This window comes from Neophocaena asiaeorientalis, unplaced genomic scaffold (genome assembly GCF_003031525.2).
Source record: "Neophocaena asiaeorientalis asiaeorientalis breed wild unplaced genomic scaffold, Neophocaena_asiaeorientalis_V1.1 scaffold629, whole genome shotgun sequence".
NCBI lineage: Eukaryota > Metazoa > Chordata > Mammalia > Artiodactyla > Phocoenidae > Neophocaena > Neophocaena asiaeorientalis.
Window position 1 is genome coordinate 5,177,421 of NW_020175468.1, and position 8,105 is coordinate 5,185,525.

Consider the following 8,105-nt stretch of genomic DNA (forward strand, 5'->3'; position numbering starts at 1 on the left):
GGTGACGGTGCTCAGGGAGGCCGCCCCGCGAGACACCAGGCGCGGCATCCCCTCGCCCGGGCCCGGCTGCGCCCCCTCCAGGCCGAAGCCATTCTCCTTGATGTACTCGTCGATGATCTCTGCGGGAGAAGCAAAACCTAGGGATGACGCTGATTGTCAAAGAAAAGGCTTTTTTTACCCCCAGACTTGTGCTGCTCTCGCCTTTTCCCGTCCGTTCATTTCTTCAAGACATATTTCTTGTGGGCCAAGGGCAGGGGCGTCAGCTCCGAACACAGAAAAGCCCCTGCCCTCCTTCTTGGAAACAGACGCGTAGCGTCCCCCCGTTTCTTGAAGCCCAAGACCCCAGGGGTCGGCCTGGTTTCTCCTTCTCCTGCACCCTCCTGTCCACCCACCTCCGAAACAGCTCCTGAACCCATGCCTCCATCACCTCTCACCTGGATCAAGGTAGAACCAAGTCACAGGTACCCCTGCCTCCATCTTGCCCCATTTAATAACAACGAGAATAACAGGTGCTCTGCCCAAGCCGTTCCCATCTCAGAAAGCAGCACCACCGTCCACGGTGCTCAAGCTGTAAGGATGCACATCTTTATCAGCTGCTTACGATCGCACATCTACTATGTCCAATCCATGAACTTCTCCTGCCTCTACCTCAAATATACATTTACGTTCCCACCACCTGTCCCCACGCCCACTGCTCCCTCCCTGGGCCACCCTCCGTCATTCTCCATCTGAACCACTACTCCTGTTCCCCACCTCGCCTCTTCCAGTCTATCTGCCAAACACAGCCAGAGGGATCTGATGTCAGACCCTGTCCCCTTCTGAACAGAAGCCTCCAGTGGCTCCCATCTCCCTAAGAGTCAAAGTCAACACCTTCCCCATATAAAACTCTCCCCAAACTCCACTCATCTCAGGAAAACAGGACAAAGACAAAACCCACACCCCCGACCTTGGCCACAGAGCCTTCTGTGGACGGGCCCCCTCTGTCCTGGGCTTCTTGCCTCCCACTGCCCCCTGTCATCATGCTCTGGCCTCTTTTCTGTCACTTGCACCCACCAAGCCCGGCCCTCCCTCTTCAGGGCATTGGACTGGCTCCTCCATCTGCCTGTTCCACGCTTCCCCCCATTCAACCCGTGCTGGCTCCTTCTCATCCTTCCGGTCTCAGGCCACCTCTTCAGAAAGGCCCAATCTAGTGTGTTTTCCCCAGGCCTCTTGCTGTTTATTTCCTTAGCCCAGTCTAACATTATTTTGCTCTTTATTCCTTTTCCTCCTGTCTCTGCCACTAGAGTATCAGTTCCAAGAGAGCAGGGACTTTGGTTCGTGGCTGAATCCCCGGTGCCTAGAACGGTGCCTGGCGTGCAGCAGGTGCTAAATACAACTCATCGAAGGAACGAACAATAGTTGTAGTAACAGTAACTAATTTTAAAGACGGCTGGCATATGCTGAATCTTCACTAAGTGTCAAGCATTGCTAAGTACCCTGGGAGCACATGACTTTGTTAAAATCCCCCAGCAGTCCCAGAAGTCATACTGTGACCTCCTCCCCAACAAGGAAGGCCAAGGTCCCTCTCTGTGAGCACTTGGACTCCCCAGCCTCCCCCCAGAACTGCCCTGTGATACTCACCCAATTCATCTGTGGAAGGAAGAGAAACAGAAAGGTGAGGTCCAGCAAGTGGTCAAGACTTTCATCTTTTAAGACAGATTCCCCAACCCCATCCCCTCCCGGAGCCCTTCCCCCTTCCTCCATCCTGGGAAATCCTGGGCTCTGACTCCCTGGGATGTTAAGCCCTAACCCCCATCTCTCCCTCCTGGCCTACCCTCCCTTCAGCTCCCAACGTTGGGGTCCCAGGGTCAGGCTACCCTCAAATGCCTCCCCCTAAAAACCTTTAGATCGGGGATTATGAAGCAGTGTTGAGAATCTAAGGAAAAGCCAAGGGTCTCATCACCAGGGGAAAAAAATGGATGCCCAAGATTCTAAACAAAATGTGGGGGTGGAGCCCTCCCTAAAGCCCACCCTAGACCCCGGGAGATCACTTCCTGGTGTCTGAAGATCCAGGAACGCTGATCCTTCACTTCTAGGCAACCACCTCCCTCTGCATCCCATGCCAGTCCCCAGCAGTACCCAGCCGGTATCCGGGATTTGCCCCTACTTCCTGAGCGGGGAATGACAGCAATGCTGGGGAAGCCCCTTATCACCTCCTCAGGAAAGCTCAGCCCTGGAAGGGGCCGTGAAGGATGGAAACCAACCTCCCATGATTCCACAGACAGAACAAGGGGAGTCCAGAGGGAGCAAGCAAGCCTGTGGGGTCACACAGCAAGGGAGGGCAGACCGGGGCCAGATGCCCCATCCAGGGTTGCCTGCGCTGGCTGCTGGCCACTGAATCGTTGCCAGCCTGCCCTGCTGCCAGACCTGTCCTCCTCCTCCACTATCGGGGAGTGGCTCCCAGAGCCAGACCTTTGCTCCCTGGAAAGCAGTCTTCCCGCCCCGCTTATCTCATGTGATCTGTGAAGTCACCAGGGTGGGGAGGACATCCCCACTTGGTAGATGGGGACACTGAGGCTGGGAGAGAGGAAGGGACACGCTACAGATCACTGGCAGGGCCAACTTCAAGTCACTTCAACTTGGAAACACCTTCTCAGGCATTCGTGCTGGATGACCTGGGGATCCAAAGATGAGTTAGACTTTGTCTGAGCCCTCAAGGAGCTCCCAGGCTGCGAGGGGAAACTGAGGCCCGAGCAGCTGTGGCTAAAGTTTTGTACTGCCTCAGTTCAAATCCTGGCTCTGTTCTTTGCTAACCATGTGGCCTTGAGCCCATTATTTAAACTCTTTTTGTGCCTTGGTTTCTTCATCTATAAAATGGACACAATAATAATGTTTGTCTGGTTGGGCTGTTTAATATATGGGAAGCACTTAGTACTGCCATAATAGTAGACGATACATAAATACTGGCTGCTGTTGGGTAAGGTGTTGGGAGACATTATTTTATGGATGTGGGTAAATTGCTTCCCCTCTCTAGGCCTCAGATTGTCTGTCTATAAAATGGGGAGGTTGGAAGACATGGTTTCAGAGCACGGGGTGTGGAGTCACACAGATGTTAGTTTGAATCCCGGCTGTCACTTCTGGCTGTGTTGCCTTGGGAAAGTTGCCTAACCTCTCTGAGCCTCCTTCTCTATAAAAAGGTCTGATATATCTCAGGCATTAACATGAAGATTTAGAAGCACACTGGGAAATTGCTTAGCACAGGGTCCGACCACTTCAGGCCCTCCATAAAACTTAGCCATTATTATTATTCTCTAAAATCCTCTTTCAGCCAGGAAATGTTAGGGACTTCTTCTCTTTATTCAGGGCTCAGCTCAAATAACAACCTGCCCCCCATCCAAACTCCCACACAAACTTGCCACCATTCAGGGCCAGCCAGGATGGGCCACACTTGAGCAGCTGTCTTTCATGCCTCAGGGCCTTTGCACAGGCTGGTCTCTACCAGAATGCTCTTCCTTCAGATCTTTGCATGCCTCCTCCTCCACTTTCAGGTCCCTGGTCAAATGTCACCTCCTAGATGGGTCTTCCCTGACTACTTTATCCAAGATATCCCCCAGAACCCCCACTCCAGTCACTCACAGTTAGGTGCCTTGGTTTTATCATTTTCATGGCACTGGCTAGGATTTGACATGACCTTATTTTAGAGTGATTCATATCTGTCTCCTGTAGACTGTGAACACCAGAGAGTAGGAAACACACCTGCCCCATCCCCACTGTATACCCAGGGCCCAGTATGTGTTTGGCCCATCAAAATGAGGGAAAATTTCCCTCCCAGTCTATCTCAGTCGTTCTCCCATCCCCACCATGCTATTTAGGTGTCACTGATCCCAAGATTTGTTTAGGGCCTTTATCACATTTTATAATCCTACATTTAATTCATTGTGTACATATCTGCTTCCACATCTAGGTAGGGAACCCTGTGAGGGCAGAGCCAGGGCTGTCTTAGTCACTGCTGAGTGCTCAGCACTGCCCAGCACAGGGCCAGGTTTGCAATTGGAACTCAATAAACATATGCTGAATGGATAACGTCAGAAATTACTCTCAATTGAAAGAAACCAAAGATCTAGGTCTTGGGTCAGAAAAGTCTCAACCTTGCTCTTGCCCAGAACCAGTGCTTGGCAGTACCCGTTCCCAATGCCATCTCCCACCTTTCACTATCTCCCAAACTCACAAACCTCTTAGAGAACCCGCAGGGCCTCCTCCACAGCCACGCCAGCACTTCTGGGGTCCATCCCATGGCCCAACCAGTGGGGACTGACGGCCCGGAGAGGTTCAGACCCAGCCCACTGGGGCCACTGAGTTTTCCTGGTGGCAGGACTCAATCCCTGCCCTCCAAATTCCAGCACATTTATGAGAGATGATGTCATCCTTTGGCCATGCTTCTGCATTTCCTTGGGCAGCACTGAATTTTGGATGGTACAGGATGAGGGGCCTTATAGACTAGTGGTTCTCAGCATTTCTTGGGAAGTTGCTAGAAATGCAAACTCTTAGAGCCCATCCTGGAGCTACTGAATCAGAAACTCTGGAGGTGGGGCCCAAAACTCTGTTTTAACAGTTCTCTGGGTGACCCTTAACTGTGTGCCAGACACTGCTTTAATACTGATACTGTTTAGCTGTATCAGCTCATTGAATCCTCTCGGTCCCTCTGAGGCATTGATATTATGCCCATCCTACAGATGAGAAAGACTGAGGCCCAGAGAAGGGAAGTGACTTACAGTGAAGGGGTGGTGGCACCAGTAATGTAATTATTACGCTCTGCACTACCATAGTGAATCTCTAAAGAGGACTCTCTTAGAGAGTGAATAGGTGGTTAGTTTTACTTCTCCAGATCCTTATCACCCGGGAGGTAGGGGCATCTGGGGACCCCATCTCAACGGGCAGGGAGGGATACAGGCTGAGGAAAGCTGAGGTAGACCTCCGCAAAACCCCCAGACAGAGGTGTACACAATGCCACCTCCATAGGATTCCTCCTGCCCCATCCTGAGCGTGCAGATGGGCAGGAACTGTGGAGGGCTTCTCACCCGTGGTCCTGGAAACGGCGAGCGAGAGCGAGGAGAGGTCCGCGGCCCCTGCAGGGATGGAGGCATGTCTCAGGAGGTGATGGAAATACGGCGGGAGAACCAGAGAATCTCCCAAGCCCCACCCCGTTCCTCTCCTGGCCGCGCCCCTTTGGAGCATGCCCCTCACCCTTATAGCCCGCATGGTCCGGCCTTCCTTCCTTAACTCATGGACAGGTTCCCTAGTTTCTGTCAGTCACCCCACCCTTCATCACACTCAGTCCCTGCTCCTTCTCTCCCTTAAGAAGGCTGAGAAGGGCCTGGAGGAGCTCTTCTCAGCCTCAGTTAGGAAAGCCCCCGCCCTCTTCCTTATTTCAGGGTCAGACCCTCCCTCTTCTCTTTTCCAGTGTCAGGCCCGTCCCCTTCTCCCTCAGACCCTGCCACTTCTCTCCAGAGGCAAGCCCCACCTCCTCTTTCTTCTCTGAGTCAGACCCCGCCCTCTATTTTTCAGAGCAGGCCCTCCCCCTTCTCTCTGCCAGAGTCGGGCCCGTCTCTTCTCCCTCTCCGAGTAAGGCCCCGCCCCCGTATCTCCCTTAAGCCCCGCCCCTTACTCTGAGTAGGTGAGACCTTGCCTCTTTGAGTTTAGGTCCCGCCCTCTTCTCGCACTCATGGTCAGGCCCCGCCCCCTTCTGTGGGCCAGGCCTCTCCTTTTTCTCCCTGTCTGTGTCTGGCCACGCCCAGTCCCTCAGGAGCAGCTCCCGCTCCTCCTTCTCCGAGTCAGGCTCTGCCCCTCCCCTCTCGTAGTCGGGCCCCGCCCCCTTCTTTGCCTCAGGGTCAGGCCCCGCCCCCTTCTCACTCTCTAGTGGGACGTCTCTCTCTTACCTTGGACCGGACCCGGTCACCATCCTCTGCCTCCTTCCTTCCCTTTGATATAGTGTCCCCGGTACCGTCACACTCTCCCCGCAAAACCCCTAAGACTCCTGTAGGAACCCCCAGACCACTCCAGGACCCCAGGCCTCCCGCATCTCCAGTCCCGCCCCAGACTCCTCTCCTGAACCCCGGCCCCTCTTACCCAAGGCCCCCAGCTCCGGCGCAGCGGACGATCTGGCGACGCGGCGACTCGGCATGGCCCAACCAGTGGGGACTGACGGCCCGGAGGCCAGCCCAGACCAAAACACACACACGCGGGCAGGCAATTGGCCTGCACCCTGTCGTTACGTCACGCCAGGGAAACGGGAAAACCCCCACGCGTCACGTGGCCTCGGGGGCGGGGCCGGCCGGGAAGAGGAGGCCGGGGCACAGGAGGGGCCAGGCCCGCGACGATGCCCATTGCTCTGGTTGAGACCACTGAGTCCTGCTTGGGGCCACTCACAACCTACCCATGGAGCAAGTAAGAAGACTGAGGCCTGCCCACCCCAGGTCTGCCAACCGGACTTGACCTGTTGTTTCTCTGTCTCGAAGGGAAGCTTTGGGATCAGGAGGTTACCAGAGCTCCATAGCTGCCAATGATGATAATCTTTTCGAAACCTCCATGGTCTCTCTACAGCTCAGTTCCTTAACCTGAGTAAATCGGGAGTGACCATACGTAAAAGTTTAAAGCTAGGATGTCAGCTGTAGGACTTGTCTGTTTTGTTCCTTGCTGTATCCCCAGCACCCAGAACAGCGCTTGAAAAACAGTAGGTGCCCAATAAGTTTTTATTAAGTGAATGGATGGATGTTTTATTCCTCCCCACAGCTCCTCCAAGTTTCCTAATAGCCCGTAGCACTTTCAGCTCAAAGGCTCAGTAACTTAGTCCAGGAATGGTAACAGTGTAGCCCCCAGGATACATACTGAGCTGAGTGCCTGACCCCTGGGCTTACCTGGGGGCCTCACAGATACCTCACACCTTGCACCAGCATCAGAGGAAGGTGATAGAATTACTGCAGCGAGGAGGAGACTGAGGCTCAAAGAGGGGCAGCCATTTGGTTAGATCACATTTCTAGGCCTATTCCTAAGAAAGATGGGATGACATTAGGTCCCAGCTTGGATGCCGGGCACCCTCAGACCACAGAGCCAAGGTTTGATGTCCTGTCTCCCTGTGAAAAGTTTGAGTGTTCCATTTCTACTCTTCATGGCCTACATGGACTCACTGATTCAGTCGACATACATTTATTGAGCACCTGCTGTGTGCCAGAGCCTGCACTGGGTACTCAGGCACAGCACTCACCAAGCCAGCCCTGGCACCTGCTCGTCGGAGGCAGACTAGTCTACAACAGTTCTCAAGGTTGTGGCCCAGCCCTTCAGGTGATATGATGCAAGCTCAAGTTGGAGAACTACTGCTATAATGCAAAATATGGAGCAGACTTTTTCTGCAAAGGGCCAGATAGAAAATACGCTCTGCTTTAGGCTTTAAGGGCCAGACAGTCTCAAAACTCAACTCTGCCATAGCACAAAATCTGCCAAAGACCATACCGAAACAATGAGCATGACTGTGCTCCAATAAAACGTTATTTTATGGACACTGAAATTTGCATTTTGTGTAACTTTCATGTGAAACAAAATATTCTTCTCGAGATTTTTTTCCAACCACTTAAAACATCTAAAAATTACAGAAAAACTGGAAAATGCTGGTTTTGGCCTGCAGGCTGTAGTCTGCATATGACAAGGGCATTGCCAGAAACGCTATGATTTGAAGGTTCAGAATCAGCCTGCCTAAGTTCAAATCCTAGGTCTGTCACTTACTAGGAGACCTCAGGAAACTGACTTCATCTCTGTAAGCCTGTTTCCTCATCTGTAAAATGGGTGTAATAGGATGGTTGTGAGGATTAAATACGAATAATAGTTGACACGTATAGACCTCTTCCATATGCTAGGCGCTGTTCTAGCACCTTATGTCACATTACTTTGTGAGACTTCGGACACATTGCTTAATTTCTCTGGGTTTCAGTTTTCTCATCTGCTCTTGTGAACATCTGACTTAGAGTCATTGCACACAGGGTAACAGTACCAGGCACTGCTCCAAAAGCTGGGGACACAGCACACAACACAATAGACAAAAGCTCCTGCCATCATGGAACTGAAATCCAAGTGGG

General features: G+C 52.7%; 1 protein-coding gene across 1 annotated transcript in view; it reads right to left on the reverse strand.

The window, feature by feature from the left end:
• The window catches only part of RELB (RELB proto-oncogene, NF-kB subunit), a 30,734-nt gene extending 23,234 nt beyond the window's left edge, over window positions 1-7,500 (reverse strand). Inside the window, exons 1-5 of the mRNA XM_024768273.1 lie at window positions 7,486-7,500; window positions 6,106-6,241; window positions 5,058-5,105; window positions 1,621-1,629; window positions 1-119 (exon numbers count right to left, since the gene is read on the reverse strand). The exon at window positions 1-119 is cut by the window's left edge and continues 174 nt beyond it. Of these exons, the coding sequence (XP_024624041.1) occupies window positions 1-119; window positions 1,621-1,629; window positions 5,058-5,105; window positions 6,106-6,241; window positions 7,486-7,500 (327 nt within the window). The remainder of the gene's footprint in view (window positions 120-1,620; window positions 1,630-5,057; window positions 5,106-6,105; window positions 6,242-7,485) is intronic.
• Between the last annotated feature and the right edge of the window lie 605 nt (window positions 7,501-8,105).